The sequence below is a fragment of the Bos grunniens genome, chromosome 28 (assembly GCF_055505025.1).
Source record: "Bos grunniens cultivar Pamir isolate PY7600 chromosome 28, Bosgru_T2T1.0, whole genome shotgun sequence".
Classification (NCBI taxonomy): Eukaryota; Metazoa; Chordata; class Mammalia; order Artiodactyla; family Bovidae; genus Bos; species Bos grunniens.
Window position 1 is genome coordinate 44,217,140 of NC_141192.1, and position 20,597 is coordinate 44,237,736.

The following is a 20,597-nucleotide window of genomic DNA, read 5'->3' on the forward strand; positions in this document are numbered from 1 at the left end:
CAAAACAACTTCACATTTCTAATGAAGTGTGCCAGGTACACCTTTTTTGGCCAGGAAGAAGGAAAGATGCATGCATGTGTTTGCATGTGTGTGCACAAGTCTGTGTGTGTGTAGCTGCAGACATAAAATGACTTTCCAGCAGCTGAGTTAAGGGGCAAGCATGCACACACACGTACATCCACAGCCCCCACCCAATGTACAGAACACTTTCTACTGATGGGCACAGGGTTGATAAGTGCCTGAGAGGCAACACCTCATCTAACCCTTGTAACGGCCCCAAAAGCCTTCTGTCTCCACCTCACAGATGAGGTGACAGAGCCTTGAAAAGACAGCTGTGTGCAGACACAGCAGGAAGGAGGGCTGAGACAGGATTCAGGGAACCAGGCTCCAGCTCCACCAGGCCCTGCAGGGGCAGACACTTAGCTGGGAAGACAGCTATGTGCCAAACAGCCTTTACTAATGACAACCCCTGAACCTCTCCTAGAGATCCTGCCCAGTAAGCCAGGCTGCAACTGAGTCTTCATTTCTGCAAAAGTCTGTTCTGCGCAGGGGTGAAACGAAGGAGGAGGAGCAAGGGTGAAAGGAAAAGAAATCTCTGAGCACACAAAGAAACTTGTTCATTTCACAACTCGTTTTCCTCCCTGACCAACAAGAAAACCCCCAAAAATGTAAGACACAGAAAGCCCAGTGTCCATCGTGTGAGTTGTCCTGCCGCAGAAAGTCTTCCCCCTCCTATGCTCCTCTGCTGCCCACCCTACCTTCCCCTTGATTTGTGCCTTCCGCCCTCCCCACCCCCACTACCACCACCAACGCACTAGGAGAATAACCAGTGCTGAACTAACGACAGCTGAACACAGGGTAGTGATATGCATCCACTCTCACTGAATTCTTGTTCCAATGACTCCAGATGCCATCAGTGCCTCCAAACTCCCTAAATAATTGAGGACATAATTTTGTCTTCTGTCACATCCTCAGAACACCAAGCCCTGCAATAAATCCTATCAATGGTTCTCTACAACTCACAAAGGTGGACAAACCTCAGCAGTCACTCAGCACGTATCTGGGGCACCCAAGCTCCTCCCTGAACTTAGGAGGTCAACTTCAAACCCTTCACAGGTCGCATCATGCGTTTCAACAGACGTTACCAAAGAGCAAGCTTTCACTTGCATGAAAGTGGCACAGTGACTTGCCAACGCCAGGCTGGGTCAGTCCCCGAGAAGAAGCCAAGTCCAGGGAGAGGGAAGCAGGGCCAGGCTACCTCACAAGGGCAGCAGACCCTTCACTGAGCCCAGGCTCAAGGCCCTTGTCATCACCAGGACTCCACCCATTTCAGTCTCATCTTAAAGCTGACAAAATACCAACCACAGCCTCTACAGTGTGCTGGGTGCCAGGCCACATGCAGGGAATACGGTGACTGGCACAGATAAATCCCTGAATGCAACCATGCCCTGAGCACTCTCTGACCTTGTGGGGCCCTTGTCCACCACACTTTCATTTGCTGACCCTTTTGCTTTACACTGTACAAGCACATCAAGTTCACCTGGCCCCAGCACCTTTGCACATGACGTTCTCCACGCCTGGACAGTCTTCCAGCATACCCTTCTAGACATTAGTTCTCCCTCAAATATGCCCTCTTCAGTCCTTTCTGATGAGCTTCTGTGGAGCTCCCCGTAGAGCTATCTGACACTGCCTTGGTGGCCCCTAACCCTAGTCCCACTCAGAATGCATGTTCCCAGACCCTCATTTGCCTCACCCACTGTGGCCTCCCTTGGGCTGGTACACCTTGGCTACTGATGAATCTCTGTAAGGAAGGAGGGCTGGAAGGGGAGGAGCTGAGCAGGTGCTGGCCCTCAAGATGCTCAATCTACCACAGGCATCCTCAAACCCCAGGACACAGACCAGCACTGGTCCCTGGTCTGTGAGGAACTGAGCCACACAGCAATGAGAAAATGAGAGAAGCTTCACCTGTGTTTACAGCTGCTCCCCACTGCTAGCATCCCCCTGGTCTGTGGAAAAGCTGTCTTCCACAAAACTGGTCCTTGGTGTCATAAAGTTTGGTGACCGCTGGTCTACTGGATGCAAGTGTGCAGCTGGCTGGGGAGTTTTGGTGTCAACAGTGGCACTTGGTGAGGGACATGGGAAGGTGCGGGGCTATAAGCCCCATTCTCTGCTGGATCAGCAGGATCTAGAGATACAGACCCTCCACTCCACACGCACGTGGCCCAATATTCAAGGGCTGGTCGAGCAGAGATCAGGCCCAGCCACGGCTCCGGCTCCTCTCCCTGTTTGTCTCAGGCACTGTTCCCCTCTGTCACAGACAGATCAGAGGATGGGGCAGCGGGGCCCTGCACAGGGGAAGGGCTGAGAGATGCCATGGGGATCTTCAAGCACATGCAGTTATAGCCGCTCCCAATCATCCCAGAGACACCAAGCAAACACGCAGCATGCCCCCAGCCAGCAGTCAGAAGAAACCACATGCAGAATGCCGACCGCCTTCGTTTATGTTCTCTGGGTATCACTTAACAGCTAAGACAGCTTTTTCAAGGAAAGACCAGTGTCTTAAAATGGGATTTTAAATCTCACAACATTTTAATGTGCTGCAAGCGTCAGAGGGTTGCCAGTGACCTTTAGTCACCTCGTAGCCTGGCTCCCGGCTCCCTCATCCTGGCTCCCTAATTAGTACTTTAAATGTGATTTGTGTATGTGGTTTCCCGGCTGTCAGCTTAGGCAATGGCTAGGTTTCTAGGTTTCATCCACTGTATCTACGTGTACAGACCTAAAACTACACCTTCCTTCTTACAGCTCCAACACTCCATTCCTGGAGTAATTAAGTAACACAGGAAATACAGAAGATATTAGAGCCAGACCATCCCCCAGCTCACACTGAAGGGTGGGGCATGGAGCAAGGGGACCCCACAAGGAGGGTCAGCTCCACAGCCTCAGGAGAAGCTGGCAGCCAGAACGTCTATGGACTGAAAAGGCAGGACTTGAAGCCAGACACCCATGAAATGACCATCCCATCAGCTCCTCCACGCCCATTAATCCATTAGGTCTGCTTTGCTCTTGGTGCCCCTGGGAACGTATACTACACTTTGGCCAATTACAATATCTATCTTCAAATGTAATCCAAATGTGACATATCTAGCCCCACTCAGCACCAAAACTTCAACTTGGGCAAAAATGAAGCATGCCAGGTCCACAGCGATTCCACAGGCCCGAGAGAGGGAGACAGAACACAGAAGGCAGAGAGCGTCTTCCCAGGGGTTCCGTCCTGATTCATATCCTAGTCACCAATTTACATCATGAAGTTACCCTCCACCTGGATGTCTGCTCCCAGCAAGGCCCCCCCGCCCCTCAGAGGAGCCCAGAGTGGCCCCCGAAGCATCTGTGAAAAAGAACAGTGAGTACACATGCCAGTGAAATTAAAGGAACCCTCATTAATCTGCACCAGCATCGTCCCCACCAACTCACTCATTTCTATCAGCTCCCTCCCCACAGACAAACACAGCGAGGGTAATAGGCAGTACCAGCAGGATTCGAACCCAGGTCTGACGTCAGAGCCAGCCTCCTTCGATTACCATAACCGAAGTTCACGTTTCCAGGTGGATCACTCGTCTTGAAATCATCACACAGCATGTCTATTAATCTGCAGTCTAGTTCTAAGGTACCTTAATTAGAGGCATCAGAGAAACCACATGTACACTGTTCTAATCAACAGAACTAGTCCTGCCCTCACAGGGGTGTCTGCTGCGATTATTGACTCGTCGCCACTTGTCACTCACCTAGTTTCAAAAGCAAGTCAGAAACTGAACTAATGAGACTACAGGAATGCTTACTAATTAAAATCTTGTGGGAAAGTTTTCAAATAACATGCTGTATTCAGATAATAACAGCTTAAGATATAGAAAAAAACAGTTGCCAATTAGGAGTTTTTAAAACTTAATTACACAGTCACGTAGTTAAAAACCACATCCTTGTATGATTTTTAAAGACATGAGACTAAGGGATAAATTGGGAAACAATGTCCTGGTGGGGGCGGGGGTGGCAAAGTTCTGGCCCACAGCTTGCTGCCTCTCCCTCCGCAGACTCGGGGCCCGCCAGGCACTCAGCCACCCTCTCCAGGGCTGTTTCCTCACTAGAGGGGCAAGGGCTGCAGACCCCTTGCCTGTCCGCACCTCCCTTCCAGGGAGAAGGCCCTAGACAAGGTCCATGCAGGCGGAGGTGCTTCCTGGAAAGGAGGCTCTTGGCTGAAACAGTGTGGGGGGGGGGAGGGGGGCAGAGGGGGGGCGGCGGGGGGAGGAGGTGGTCGGCAGCCTGGCTCAGTGGGCACAGATGCCTGGGAAGGATGATGTCAATGACAGGATGGCCCAGCCAGCCAAGGGCACGAGCCCCTCCCACCCTGACACCATGAGACTTTACATCCACGTTTACGATGTGGCTACCAGGGCCCGCTCTAATTGAACAAGGAAAGATGGTACATGCAGAAACCGAGGTACAGAGGGGCTGAGTATCTTGCCTGAGTTTACAGAACCAACTAGAGAAGCCAGAATTCAAACCCAGGCAGTGGCCCCTGGGCAACACATCCTGTGGGTCCTCTCAGCATTACAGCTCAGGTCAGCCACCCATCCAGCCAAGAGCTTGATGGCAGCATCGCCCTGGGCTCTTCCCTGCAGACTCCCCCCAAACCCGTGCCCTGAGCCAGGATGAGCTGGATACTCTCCATCTGCCCAGTGTAGGTGTGTCAAGCTGCCCAGCTACCCATAGAGACCTGGACACTGGCACAGGAACTCGGCCAGCCAAGTGGGCAGAACCACCCCCTCCAACCCAACACGTGGGGGCCTGGGGCACCAGATTCATCCCACAGGCAGTCCAGACTCCCACACACAGCAGCCCCCCTCCCTGCAGAAGCCTCAGCTAAACTCTCCCAGGACTAGGAAATCTTGGCTTTCAAACACCCCTGGGATAGCAGGAAGGAGTATCAGGCCAACAGGGATCAGAAAATCCCTCTGGGGCAATATGCCACCATGCATTCCCCACGGGTAAGGCAGAAAAACTCTTTAAGCTGAAAACTCTATCTTAAGTATAAACACTTAATGCCAAGTCGGAGTCATGCCCATGGAGGGGATACTTTACCTACATTCCGCTTCTTTGGAAAACAAGAGAGACCCAAGTAACAGCTTCTTAATGCAGACTGATGGGGGGCCTCCTAAGTCAGCAAGCACAGACAGAAGACAAGCCTCAACAGCCTCTGCACAGGGAGGCCTCATCTGCCTCTGCGGGCTTGTCCGTGAGGTCTGGACAGCCAAGCTATGCCTTCTTCCTGATGCCCAGCCTTAGGCCCGGAACTCAGACCACCCAAGAACAGCCTGGGCTGGCTCCTGACATCAGCACTTTGCGATGTAAAGGTTAAGGAGTGATCACCAGCCTAGGCAATCAGCACCTTCCAGGCTGAAGCAGCAGCTTTGCAGCAGCGAGACAGAAACCTGCCATTTGTAACCTACTGGCGACTCGGGACTGCGGTTCTGAGACCAGCATGACTGCAGTCGACCTTCCCTAGAGCCAAATCTTGGGCAGCTTTGGGAATATTAACATTCCAGCCCTAGCCACGCTACGTCACAGCTACATCCACAGAACACTGCCTGTGTGAGGGCAGGAGGCATGCAAACAGGCAGGGAGGAAGGACTGATGACCCCCGGCTCAAAATGCTTCAGGCTTCTCGGCCACAGCCCTGATACTAATGTGCAGCACCAGGAATTATACTCCACAGAAAATATGCAACATCATATATTTGTCAAAAATCTCTCATATACAAGTACAATGAAAAGCATGAGGCTTTCACAATAATATCCTGTGGGGGAAACAAAAAGGAATACTGTATATTTATTAAACGTCTCCCACCGTGGCTTCCCAAACCAACCACAGCTCAAGTGGATCACCTGTGACAGCAGGCAAGCTGCCTGCAATAAGTGAACGCATAAGCATGTGTTCCGCCCTCCGGTGCCTGTCGCACAAGAAGGGGTCGGCAGCGTCGTAAGACATCCACGCCAGACGCTGCTGCGCGACAGCATCTCTGGGCCACTGAGCAACCTGGCCAAAAGTAAGCAGTCTCCCAAACTACCTAAATTGCTACTCTACCATCAAAAGGTTCACAAAAAACTAGCAATTTCCAGAGAATTCTTAGAGAAGAAACGATACCAAGCATAAGAATAGTTTCCTGGTGATACAGGTAGACAATTCAGGGTCTGAGGCGACCTCTGAGGCATCCTTTTAAAAAGAACCATCACTGGATATTCCTAAATTACAGAAAGATATAGAGGCTTATGTGTGTTTTAACTATGTTTTTGTAATTGATGAGAAATATACTTTGATCATTCATATGACAAAAATATATTTCTCATATATATTTTGTCCTGGGCCTTATTTCTGACTCACAGCTCTCCAAACCCTTGGATTTTCTGAGCAGTAAGAGCCACAGAAACATCTTTTGTTCTGCTTGGTATCTTGTCCTCTGATCCACAAGGTGAAATGGCTGTCCTGTTACTCACAACAAGCTCCTTTCCACCACTGCTGGGCTAAGGAGGTCTTTGGAAGTGCCTGCAGATGGGGGCTGGTTGCAAGAGAATCAACCATGAATAGAGGAGTGCAACCTTCAATCCCATCCCGTGATTTCCTCGAGGGAGAGGGGCTGGAGTTTGACTCAATCACCAATGGCCAATGACTTGATCAATAGTGTCTATGGAGTGAAGCCTCCAGAAACCCAAAAGGACAGAGTCTGCAGAGCTTCCAGGTTGGGGAACTGGAAAACGTCCATGTGCCACCAGGCTGGGCCCCAAGCACCAGGAGGAGAAGCACCTTTGTTTGGGACCTTCCAGCTGCTGCTACGTGTCTCTTCACCTGACTTAACTTGTATCCTTGAATATCGTTTGTAACAATTCAGTAATCTAGTAAATAGATGGGTTTTCTACTCTAGCTAATTAACTGAACCCAAGAAGGGGTTCATGGGAACCTCTGATTTATAGCATGTTGGTCAGAAACACGGGTGACAGTCTGGGCTTGCAACTGGCACCTGAAGGGGGGTGTGGGGCGTGGGGAGTCTGCGGGACTGCGGCCTTGCCTACAGGACCCGATGCATTTCCAGGTGGGCAGTGTCAGAACTGGGCTGAATGGCACGACATTCAGCTGGGGTCTGGGCACTGACTGGTTGTGGAGGGGAAACTCACCCCGCCGCCCACACACACACCCCCCCACACAGCTACTGGAAACTGGGAGTAGAAACCTTCACTGACTGTATTACAAAGTCTTAATTTCCTTTTTTTAAATTACTAGTTTTCTGCTGGTTTGCTAATTTAAGTTACATATACCTATAAAATTTTTAAACTTTTTAAATAAAATTTTCTAAGTAGGCAAAAATAAAGTAGTATTATGAACCCCGGGTGCCCATCAGTCATTCAACGGCACACTCAGTCAATCTTGTTCCCTCACAATTTTTCAACAGTGGTAGTGTCACTGTGTCCGTAAATACTTCAGTTTATATCTAGAAAAGGTAAGAATTTTCAAAAAACATAACCACATGGCCATTACTGCCACTAAATAAAATTAATAATGATGCCTTAAATTCCATCTACTATCCAGTCCCTATTCAACTTACCCCTAATTATTATTTCTTAGGTCTTTCTCTAGTTATTTTGGTGAGCAACTGTGAACTTAAAGGGTGGCAGAACACCATGTTCACATCCACAGACCCCAGCACTCAACAGGGTACCTCGCAGCCAGAAATGCTCAAAAACCTTTCGAAGGTGCTCATCAACTGTGCATCTCTCAAAAAATAAAAAGCAGGAAGTCCTTCAGTTTACAAGGATTCTGGGGACTGGGAGTGAACAGATGTAAATGCACACATTTTGATGAGGCTACCATTTCCCCTCATTAAGGCCAGGGCCTGGAGCTGGGATCTCACAGAAGAAGGTAACTGACACATGAGAAAAAGAAAGGCTCTAATCATGAATTCTTAGATGCCCTTTATTTCCATGGTCTGACATGAGATTGAGGTGTACCTCACAGTGACCAACATCTTATGTCTGCCTCTGTAGCTTTCTACCTCTTTCTGCTTAATGACCATTACTAACATACCAAACCTCCCTGACCCTCAGTTTCCTCATCTTTAGAATAGGGATAGTTCTATCCTGGGCCGTAACACACCATCATGCCCAGCACTTGCTCCAACACAAGACCCACCTGCAGCAGAGTCTGCAGGATGCAGGCCAGTGCCTTGGAAGAAAATTTCAGAAGCAATACTAAAGCAATGTAATCTCCAGACACAAAATCAAGTGGGACACAAGTGGAGGGTGAATTGGGAAGTTAGATAAAATTCCCAGAAGAGTCAAAAGTTGGCCAACTCTACGTGATGCCAAGCGACGGTGAGAGCCCAGGGCCCTCAGGAAGCACTGCGTCCACCAGAGCTTGGAGGTACAGAGGAAGAAGACTCTTGTCTCAGATAAACAGACACAAACATCTTTGAGGCAAAAAGCAGACACTGGAAGATGTATTTCACATATATTTTCCTTTTTATCTATGCACAAGAGTGATAAATGGAAAAATCGATATCTAAGTCTAAAAGAGCTCTTTAAATAAGCAGAAAATAAAAATGTTAACTGATAAGAAACCACCATGTCACAGTTCAACGGAAACTGTTTTTCTTTCCAGGTGGTACATAAGATAATGGTTTTACAAATAAGAGCATCTTAGATTTGACAAAAAATGGTATATTCCAGACACAGGGACACATCAGTAGTCACCAGAAGTGAGATAGGAAGGAAAACAGGTGCATCACTTACTGTGCAGGGGGATGGGAGTGGGAGAGTGGGAGTAGGGAATGGAGAAAGGGGACAAGCCTTGAAGGTCACAGAGCAAGAGCTCACAATCTAGGTCAGTGGGGTAGCCCCTGAGGTAGGAAGGACCAGGACAATGACTCCAAGGCCTCCCACACCAGGCCAACCAGCTCAGCATCCAGGATGGTCACACATCTTCGCACACAGGAGTCAGCATTCATTTACGGGTGTCGCTAAAGCACAGGCCTTTACTTCTAAAGTTCCCACAGGGTGACTCGTCTGAAGTGTGTCCCCCTTCTGGAGCAGCACCCTTCAGGAGGAGACATGCTTCCTTTCTGGACGAGCCCCTGATGCAGAGATGAAGAAACCTTGAATGGTGGCTCCTGAGTCAGAAGTCTTTAAAATGACCTTTCCTCTGCAGCCATGTCCACGTTCTGGTTTTTTATCCAGAAACATGTTGGCAGCACAGCACACACCATACCCCAACAAGGCATTCAAGACCCCATTCAAGACCCCTCATGAATGCCAATAACTACTATGAAAAGCGGCTGATGCTCTTGCTTGAGAACTCCCTAAAGGAGCTGCAGGCAATGAAATCACATGTCCACTTAATTCCCTACAAATGTCACAGATTACAGTGCTTCAACACAACCCCATTGCCAAGAACAACCTCTCCAAAACCCGGGGACAGGCAGGCCCCTAACCTCCTATTTCCTGCAGATGAGAAAACCACAAGCCTCCCCACCCACAGCAACTCACAGAGACTATATCCCAGTGGAAACTCCGTACAGGAGCAGGTGCACAGGGCCCAGCGGGACTTCTCCTTAAATGGTGATGTGTGTGGAGACCACTCTACAAAGGAGCCACTAATTGAGTGGTGAGCCTGACAGTGGACGGGGATGTTCACCCAGTTCAGCCAGCCCTGCAGACGAGCTCAGAAATCACACCACGAAGGCTGTGGCATGAGCACAGCCCACAAAGTCAAGCAACACATTAACCTGCAGCACCTAGCGTGGCCCCCAGCCCGAGGCGGGAGAGGGTGAACTGGAGCGTGCATTCTGTGTTCACCAGGAGAAGAACACTCCTCACCCAGGACTCCTTGAGGAACAAGAACAAAAGGCCCGAGAAAGAGACAAACAATTATCAAATACCAACACATATACATGGAACCTAGAAAGATGGTACTGATATTTGCAGAGCAGAGACATAGACATCGCGAACAGACTTGTGGGCACAGCTGGGGGGAAGAAGGAGAGGGTGGGAGGTATGGAGAGAGAACCTGGAAACATACATTACCATATGTAAAACAGACAGCCAATGGGAATTTGCTGAATGACTCAGGAAACTCAAACCAGCTCCCTAACAACCTAGAGGGGTGTGATGGGGAGAGAGGTGGAGGGATGTTCAAGCAGGAGGGGACATGGGTAAACAAACCTAAGGTTGATTCATGTTGCTGTTCAATAGAAACCAATGCAATACTGTAAAGCAATTATCCTTCAATTAAATAAAATTTTTAAAAAAGAGCGAAAGACCTGACCTTGCCACAGGATGGAGGAACTCCACCACTGACAGACCAGAGGCCACAGACTCCCAGAAAGAAAACAGGCTCAATATTTAGCAAAGGAAATCAAGGCACAGAGAGCGCACCCAGCAGGTCAGACACTGAAGCTAGAGTTGCTCCTGCTCTGGGTCTTGGCTCAAACCTGCTCAACCTGCAGCTTGCAGGCACCAGCCCCTCTGTTTCCTGCAACTGGCCCTCCCTGGCCCCTGACCCCTCGGGGGCGCCCCTCTCTCCTCTGCACTCAGCCCCTTCTCACACTACGTCTTTTCACTACCTATCACTGTGTTTGGTCCCACTGCCCCCCAGGTGAAAGTTTCCCAGGGGTTGAGATGATGTCTCCGTTCTACTCACTGCTGCTGCTAAGTCACTTCAGTCGTGTCCGACTCTGTGGGACCCCATAGACGGCAGCCCACCAGGCTCCCCTGTCCCTGGGATTCTCCAGGCAAGAACACTGGAGTGGCTTGCCATTTCCTTCTCCAATGCATGAAAATGAAAAGTGAAAGTGAAGTTGCTCAGTCGTGTCTGACCCTCAGAGACCCCATGGACTGCAGCCTTCCAGGCTCCTCCATCCATGGGGTTTTCCAGGCAAGAATACTGGAGTGGGGTGCCATTGCCTTCTGCGGTTCTATTCACTGCTATAGCCCAAACACCGAGGAGTGCCTGGCACACAGCAAGTCTCAAGCAATACTCATCAGAAGAATCGATGAAAGGGCCCACAGGCTGTTTTTGTGTCTGCTCCTGCCAACAGGCAGCAGAGACTTCAGGACAGACAGAGGCCTGAGGACAAGAACACGGGAAACATTTCACACAGCAAATGGTAAGGACGGAGAAAGGAGCTAAACGGAATGGCCTCCTGTGGAGTATTGCTGGGGGTGCATCCTCTCTAGAGCACCTTCCAGGAACTTCCCACCATCAGAGGATCTGGGCACTGGCAGCGCATGGAAGGAAGCCTGGAAAGCAAGGGCCCCACCCCGCAGGGAGAAAAAAAAATCAAGTTCATGCTGACCACAGTTCTTAAGTGAGGGCGAACCTGTCCCCTGGAATGCCTGGTAAGGCCTGTCGACATGGTCACAGCTGAGAAGGGTGGTACCACGAGCATCCAGCAGAAGCTGCTAAATATCGACAGTGCACAGGAGAGGCCCCTGCCCCCAACAAACGTTATCTGGTTCAAAATGCCGACTGTGTCAAGGCTGAGGGGCCCTGCGTTAGAGTGACCACTGCCCCCAGGCGTCCCCATCCCTGCCAAAATGCTGGTCCTGGTTTGGGCTCTGGAAATTCAGCAACTCTCTTCCTGGTGCCCAGGCCATTCCTCCTCCCAGAGAGTCACTAGGCAGGACCAGGTAGTCAGTGGGAGGCGCTGGGAGGCCAGGTGGGCAGAGCAAGGGCAGGCTGAGTCACAAGTGACCAGGTAGCCCCTGTAAGAGTGGGGGCAGGGGCGCAGGACTCCCAGAGCCGAGAAAAGCTATCGGAATATAAGGCCAGGAGTGAGATTCCATGTGACGGTTTTGTTTTTTTCAAATCCAGCCACAATGAATCACCGCCATCTTTGTCCCGGCATGCTAAGAAACCCAATCTGTACAAAATGACACTTACTTCCTGGGCCTATAATACTGGTCATGACTAAATGCAGAAATGCCCAGTGCCTCAGTCTGCCCTGTAGGAGGCAGATGCAAGCAGGAGCCTGGGCTCGGGAGGTGGAGAGGGCGGTGCTCCTCAGGGAACGACTTGTTGGCTCTTTATGCCTGTGGGAGAGGCTCTCCTTCCTGACTGGACAGATAAACTGGACAAATTTTACTAGAACCTCCATACTGGGGGTTCATCCTTCAGGTCAAGTGCGTGGCCAAGGTCAGAGCATCCTCACACAGTTAGGAAAACAAGGTCAACTCTACTTGGAGTGCAGGAGTGTCTGTAGGAGGCTGGCACCAACACGCTCGACATAACTCTCCCCATGGAGGAGGGCTCCCCGTCTATGCCGGGTCCCACCCAGGCGGCGTCAGAGGAGGTGTTGGGAGGTCCTCCCGAAGGAACCACACCATAAGGCAGCGTGGTGGCGAGGATGCAAGGCCACAGTGGTGGGACAGGCATCCCCAGCAGCAACCTGGAATCAAAGGCTTCCTCAAGGGGAGGCCACCCTTCAGGTCAGGGCAGTAAAGGCTGGGCCAACACTTGCTCTGATTGAAGCAGTGTCTCTCCAGGAGCCATGCTCAGCGTATCTAAGGACACCCATGGCCATGTCACATAGCTCATGATGGTGGGAGCCCTCCGTATGGATGTTAAATGAGCACCCCTCTCTGGAGCCCCTCTGCCCCTACCTGCCCCGCTCTTCCCTCGGGACCCCTGCTCCCTGATCCACCCCCAAGGCAGGGCCTCCTGGACCCAGCCTCTGTGCCCTTGCCATGGTTGTCCTTAGGGACAGGGGTCACGGGGAGAGAAGAGGAAGAACAAACAGGGGGCGTGAGCTTGGCCAGTTTGGGCTGTTTTCTCACCCCATGATTTCTGCTGGGTCACTAGGAGAGTTCACAGATTTCTCCCAGAACACCTTGCCTTCTCCTCAGGATCTTGGCCAGAACCTGGCAGTCAGCTCCTGTGTGTGCCTGGTCTCTGCCCCAGGCAGCCTACCACCTCCCTCCACTAAGCCAAATGCCACTGGATTTGCTAGAGGTTTAGGCAGCAGGGCACTGCCTGTCTTGAAATCAGCGTCTTCCCAAAGTGACTTCTCAATCCCTAGAGATGTCAGAAACATGAATGGCAGCAACAATAAATTGTGAGTGTGAACGTGTGTGTGTGTATATAAAATCACGTAATTATAAACAATATATAGTTTCATATACATAATTATATATACGTCTCCCCTTGCCCCACCCCAATTGTTTTTCTGCTGCTGCTGCTGCTGCTGCTAAGCCACTTCAGTCATGTCCGACTCTGTGTGGCCCCATAGATGGCAGCCCACCAGGCTCCACCGCCCCTGGGATTCACCAGGCAAGAATGCTGGAGTGGGCTGGCATTTCCTTCTGACCTCTTCTCAAATACCCCTTCCCCTGATCCAAACAGGAGACCCACCTCTCATCAGAAGTTGGGATGGGAGACTCAAAAGGGGCCTGAAGCCTCCACACAACACTAACAGCTCCCCAGGCGCCCCGAGCCCACCCTGGGGTCCGGATGGAGCCCAGGCAAGCCAGCCTGCTCCATGCTGGGGACGGTGGGCTCTCTTACTCTCACCAGGGGGCTGGGGAAAGAGCCCCTCAGCTCTCGCCATCGGTCACAGCCTGCTCCTGTCATGTGTGAGCCCCAAGGCGCTCCAGAGGAGTGACACTTATATTTTCTTTAGAAAAAAGTTTCCCTAGAGAAACTTTGTCAGATTTGCCATTTGTCAGATTCTCTGGCTGTACAGTAGCTTTCCCCAACTCCTGCATGCTCGATCTCAACTCCAAACCCTCCTTTCAAGTGGAATTTAGCTGACTAGCTGGCAGGGTGTGGCCTGGGTCTCCTTCTCAACCCCTCATGGACATGCTCACAGATCTGCTGATGTCCATGAAAGCACGCGGCAGCCACTGTGTTCCGCCTCACCTCCCACATGTGGGTGATGACAGCCACCTTCCCTCCTGCCAGGAGGAGCAAGCCTGCAGGCGGAGGGTGAAAGGGGCACCTAGAGCCTGGTTGTGGGGGGGACCGGCGTCCTCACCACAGGAACCCCACTTAGGGACACAATCAGCGGCACTCCACTGGTTTAAACCACCACCAAAGAAAGATATGTCCTGCACCCACTCTCCTGGTGGCTTCCCACAGACAGGAGCCCCACTCTGACACCACAGCTGCAGACAAGAGAGCTGGCATGTTGCCCAGACCACTTCTCAAAAAGGCACTCTTTGATGTCACTCAGGGTCATGGTACCGGCCCAAATGAACCAACCAAATCAACCTGGGAGGAATGGATGAAGGACTTAAAAAAAAAAACCTCTAAAGAACAAGATGACAGTTCAATATATTTTCAAGAAGATCCTAGGCTTTTTCCCTCCCCGCACCCAAGCCTAGACACCATCTACTCAGCACCTACTATTTGCCAACAGCTACTAAGGGCCTCTAGTCTTTAGCAATAAGAACTATCCCTATTCTAAAGATGAGGAAACTGAGGGTCAGAGAGGTTTGGTAAATTAGTAAAGGTCACTAAGCAGAAAGAGGTACAAAGCTAGTCTAGTCTTAGTACCAATAAATGGATCCACGCCATTCTCCTTAAATGTCTACCGCCCAACTCAAAAAACACCAGTGGTTCCCTATGGACAATCAAACAATGAACCAACAAGTCAGCTCAGCTTGGCATTCAAGGCCCTTTACGATTCAGTCCCAAACTCTTTCAATTGTACATTCTCATATTCCCCTACAAACATACCCACTCCAGCCAAGTGAGGCCCCTCCGTACTCTTAAGAAGAGGTCAACCCCTCTCCTAGAAACCCCCTCCATACCTGACCCAAAGGCGCCCAGCTTGGACCTCAGGGCAGGGACTGCAGCACCCGCTCACAGAGGAAAGGCAAGGGGAAGTGACCAGGACAGGCCCTGGTCAGGCCCTACGAGAATGCCTTCCCTGCCTCCCAAGGGTGTGGGAGCACACACAATGGGTCCTGGGCTACACACTCTGTCTCTCAGGAGAGACCATTCTTCACATACTAGAAAACCCTTCCCTCGCCAACCAAAAGAGACACACTTCACCCAGAGGTACATTCATTCCAACAGAAATCCCTTCCTTTCTCTGCAGCTCCATCATGCCAAGATACCAAAGCCCAGAGGAGGCTTAACATGATTAAAATTTTAAAGTATTTAATATGCTCAAAGGCAAGGCATCCTTGAAGTGCAAATCATCAATTTGGGGGAAAGAGAGAAATATGGGGGGAGGGAAGGCTCTATGCAAAAGTAAATAAAATATAATTTCAAGCAATATTACACACAAAGGTCAGGTTTGTGCATATGGTCAGGTTGTATTGACCATACAAACTGAACTTCAGCATTGAGTCCTGATTAGGGCAGTCTCTGCTCCTACTGAGTTGATTAAACCTGCATTGTGAGGTGAGTGGGTTCTCTGGGTTTCACCTGATGGAGAATAACCATCCTCAGAGGGGTTGTTCAACAGGCAGGGCACACAGTGACAAGCCTGGGCTGGGTGCTAAAGCAGCAGAAACTCTAGTCAGGCTCCCATCAGACAAACAACCCCCCAGAGGCTAATTCTGAAGCCTGGTACCCTGTGGAAAATGTCAAGGTGAAGAGAAATGGACTAATTAGAGCCTTGACTTGAATGGCACAAAATAAGAGAAGAAATGTAAGTCCACTTACACCTAAAAAACTATAGCTAGTATTTAAGTTCTGCCTATACATGCATACTACCTTAGCAGTTTTATGCCCATATTTTACAAGCCAGAAAATCTATACATTTCCTTTTATCGCAAGGATGAACTAAATTTGAAGAGACTTTCTAGTCTCTGAATCCATGGAAACAACTCAGGAGGGAGAAAAGACCGTGCAGATTTAGATTCTAGACTAAGAAATTCAGGACACAGGTTCTATTGACTCCTCCAGAAACGGTCTTAGGGTGTTCTCTTTAATATACAGGTCCAAGCTATGTTAACGAGTCTTCTCCAACTTCAAAAACTATTCCATGTACACAACTCTTCTTCAACTGACGAACTGCCAAACCATTCTAAGGGCCAGGATTAAATTTTATGGTTCATTGACAAAAAGAATAGAATCCCAAAATCATCAATCCATGTACAATTGTTCATTTCCCACATTTTTTTCTATGTGGTCTCTTAAGCTTCCTACTGCCACCTGGCCACAAGGAGTTCTAGGACTATTACTTTTTTTTTTTTAAGGATCAACTGGAAGACCCTTCAAAAACCATCCACCAGCTGAAGCCCACCAGGGAGAAGTCAACCTCTCCAGATGCTAATGCCACCCTGTTGCTGTTTCCAATCGCATGTGCTAATGAAAGCTGCAGACCAAGGAAAGGGGATCACAAAGCAAGACTTGTGTATTTGGTTTTCTCTCACATGAAAGGCAGGGAGCTTTGCCAGGTCTCACCAGCACACCAGGCTACATGGACCTGCAAAAGCACCGTTTGCTGGGAAGCAAAGCTTTTGAAATAATTCCAGTTTAATATGACCACAATTTTCAAGGGTGCACTGCTCTTTACCATTCAAGGATGAACAAACTCCATGTAGCTAAATAACAGTTCCTTGAATTAAAATAGGGAAAAGATAGGGCTAAGAGAACCTGTCAGCTCAGAAACAAGCTAGGCCAATTCTGCACATGAGAAGACTTTTCCTTTTTGCCCCTCTAGATATAGCCTAAGAAATTTACCATGAATCAAATAAGACACCTGTTTCCATCTAATACCTTCAGCTGAGAATGAAGGAAAGAAGGACGGACAGAAGGAAACCTCTGAAGTAGCCAGGCCTCAGCGTTGACATCTACGGTCTGACTTTAAGGCTACAGTCTCTTCATCCAGTTAACTACCGTCTTGCTTGTTCCTGGATACCATTCTCTGGTTCCAGTTCAACCCATGGTCCACCTTCATTAACTCAGAATTTCCTGGATTTGCGCTGACACTAAACGTCACACTATAGGGGTTACACGGTGTGGGGTCACTTTCAAAGCCTGGTAGTTGCCAAACACGACAAACCCCGCTGGCGGCATGCGCACCGCCCAGAGCCGCGCTCTCCCAGCAGGATCGCAAGGCCAGGCGCCCTAGGCGGTCCATTTCCTTCCTAGAGCGGCTGGCTGTGCAGAGCGGCTCACGCGGTCCCCACGGCCCAACCCCTCGGCCCTTGGAACCCATCTAGAACACACTCAGCAGAAGGACCACCCCACTGAACAGGAGCGAGGGGCTGGGAAATGCGGGCGCCGGGGGCCGCGCTGAAGGGCCGACCGAGCCGGTCAAGGCGAGCACCGGGGCAGGGAGGGGACCGTCGGGGGTGTGGGCGGCCGGCCTCACCCGGGCGCGGGGGCCTTCCGCCTGCACCGCCAGGGCGGTCTGTTCCGTCGGGCGCGGGGCTGGCTGCGCCCCCGCCCCCAGGGGAAGAGGGCCGAGACCCAGAACTGCCCCCTCGCCGCGGCGTGGCGAAGAGGGGGAAGTAGGGGGGCTGCAGTGGCTGGTTTCAAAGGGCTGAAAAGAAACTTGGACTCCTCTCTCCCAAGGTACGTGACACGTTGGAAAGGCAGCCGCCTCTCTCCCTTCCCCCCACCCCCTTTTGTGCTTCCCAATACTCTCACCCCCAAACTTCTCACCGCAGGGGACTGGGCTCCCGGCGGCCGGACGACACTCAAATTAAGAGGAGCAGAGAGCGGGGACAGGGGGCGACTAGAGGCGTCAGCGACCCCAGCCCCTGGAGCTGCGCGGGGTCGCCCCCTCCCGAGCCCGGAGAGCACCGAGCGGCCGGCGGCGCCCCCAGCCCGAGGGACTCGGTCGCGAGGCCCAAGGCGGGGGCGGATGGCCAGAGCCGAGATCCGGGCAGAGAAGGGCAGGAGGGACCAGGAAACCCCTCGGTCCCCGGCGGTGCGTCCGAGCGAGGGGCCTCGGCGGCGGGGCCCGGGCGCATGGGCGCCGGGGGTTCCGGGGGCCGGGCCGCGGGCAGGCACCCCACTCACCTTCCTGCCGGCGCCGCCGCCCGCGCCCGCGGCCAGTGCGGAGCCGCCCCCCGAGTACATGTAGTAGGCGATGCCCAGCACCCACAGGAAGGCGAAACAGAGCAGCATCCGCGAGCGCCGCCGCATCCTCCCGACTCGGCCGCCGGCCGCGGCCGCTGCTCGCGAGTCTGCCTGGGGCCGCGGCGGGCGCGGGCCGGGGAGGAGCGGAGGAAGGGGAAGGGCGCGGCGGCTCCTCCTCCGGCGCGGCTGGCGGCGAAGGCGGCGCGCGCCCAGCGCCCGAGCTCCGCCCCGGCCGGGAGCGCCGCGCGGCGCCCGAGCAGGAAGCAGCAGCCGCGGAGGCGGCCAGGGGGTCAGGGAGCAAAGGGCGACCAATCGGCGGCGGCTGCGGGGGCCCGGCGGGGGTAGCGGAGGGGATTACCGCGTCTCCACGGCGGCGGCTCGGGTGCCCCACGGGGAGTGCCTCTGCCGGCCGCCGCCCGGCCACCCCTGTGAGTGACAGGTGGTCGCCGGGGCCCCGGAGAAGGCGCGCACACGTGCGCACACACACAGGCTCCCACACCGGGGACAGCGGGTCACCGCTTCCTCGCGCTGCCTGGCCGAAAGCACAACGTCCTCGGTCCTCAGTCTTTGGGACCACCCCAGACCCCTGGCAGGCTCCCTCTTATTGGCCGACCGACCAGAGTTTTTTGGTGCAGATCCCCTCTCCAGGACCCGACTAGGTTGCTGCTCACTGCAGTTTGTTTTTTTTTTTACCAATCTTGCAGCAAAAACACCCCTAATCCCCAGGTGTCTATTTTATTTATTTCTTTACGCAGAGGTGGGGGCCTAACGGCAGAAACCGAGAGGTGTTTTTTCAAGGGAATATGTTTCTGGGGATGAACAGAGCGCTTAATAGCAGGGTTTACTTTTTCGTTTTTAAGTAAACACGAAATGAGGAAAAAGGAAGGCAACACGTATTTTTAAAATCGTTTCTTCACGGTTGTTTCGGTATTAGAAGAAAGAAGAGGCAGCACACGTAACAGCTTTAAAGATGCAAGAAGACCATATCTGTCTTGTAACAGAATCTGAGTAACCTTGACAATGCCCTTGCAACACCAAAGTTTCCAGTGTTCCTAGGAAAGAAAGAATGTTACTTAGCGCTTAATATTTGAAAAGGGATTCCAGGAGCTGCCCAGTTCAGAGGATAAAGGCAGCTGTCTGCATCTGAATCTCTACTCACATCCTCAATAAAACACAAACACAAACAAGCCTTCAGCTCTACTGTGACAGTGAATGCCATGAACTGACCTTCAAAGTACTTCTTAAATAAAGAAGTAATAAAGAAAAGAATAAAGAAAAGACATAAAATTCCAACAGAGCTCCCTCCACTGTTGCCAAGGATTTAAGTGTAACCCAGGCTTAAATCCTTCTATGAAGAGCAAGTCCAACCCCAAGAACTAAACACTGAACACAGGTTGGGTACTTGACTGGACAAGGGAAGAGGTCTGAAAGAGAATGGGACAGGATGTGGCAGGCTTGAGGAAGCCTTGGTTTTGGGAAGTGTCAGATAAATAGAGAAATGGCAGTGCCCTTTGGAGATCTGGTAGTGAAGGAAAAAAAGGATCTGAAAAAGGAAAATTAAGGATCCCACAGAAATAAATGACAACTAATCCCTCCCTCGGAGTGGTTATCTATTAAAAACTGCACTTCAGTATGCAGAGGAAAGCGGCTTCCCAAGTGACTCAGTGGTAAAGAAACCTCCTGCCAATGCAAGAGACACAGGTTCTATCCCTGGGTCAGGAAGATCCCCTGGAGAAGGCACTGGCAACCCACTCCAGTACTCTTGCCTGGGGAATCCCGTGGACTGAGGAGCCAGTCCATGGAGTTGCCAAAGAATCAGGCATGACTTAGCGACTAAACAACAGTCTAGAGAAGAGGGCATTCTAGAACCATGAACCCTGTATCAGGATGCCTAGTAACACTAAAACGTCAAAATAACTGCATAAAAAGCTACTGCAAAGAAGAAAATATATTTCTTATAAGATGAATCATAACATTTCAGATGATGAAAATCCTCCATCAATAAAACCACAAAGCAGAGAAAAATTGTTAATACCGTATGTCAAACTCTCAAGCTGAACAAAGTTTTGTATATTTGGATACACAGAGACACACACACACACACACGTTTACATACCACTAGAATCAGAAATTCAAAACCTAAGAATATATTATATAAAAATTAGGATGAATTACAGTAAAAGTTGATCAGATTCAGGAAAGAAATTAAAAATAAAGAGAAAACTATCCCAGAAACAAGTAATTGTAAAACACACAAGAGAGAATATATCAAATACAATTATGTAAAAGAGTAGTGAATAATGGCAAGGAAATCATCAAGAAACTGAGAATAAGATAAAGAAGTAAAAAAGCTTTCAGAGATAAGTTGTTGAGATGAAAGTCAGGAAAGAAGAACCAAAATACATATCACTGGAGCCTCTAAAGTTGAAACACCAAACAGTGAAGCAGAATTAATATTAACACAATCATTTCAGATGTAATCTACAGCATGCTGACTATCGTTACCACTACTATGAGGT

The 20,597-nt window shown here is 50.8% G+C and overlaps 1 protein-coding gene across 1 annotated transcript in view; it reads right to left on the bottom strand.

Moving 5' to 3' along the window:
- The window catches only part of GALNT2 (polypeptide N-acetylgalactosaminyltransferase 2), a 191,255-nt gene extending 173,053 nt beyond the window's left edge, over positions 1-18,202 (bottom strand). The window contains exon 1 of the mRNA XM_086381343.1: positions 18,019-18,202. Coding sequence (XP_086237469.1) covers positions 18,019-18,144 — 126 coding nt within the window. The 5' untranslated portion in view covers positions 18,145-18,202. The remainder of the gene's footprint in view (positions 1-18,018) is intronic.
- Between the last annotated feature and the right edge of the window lie 2,395 nt (positions 18,203-20,597).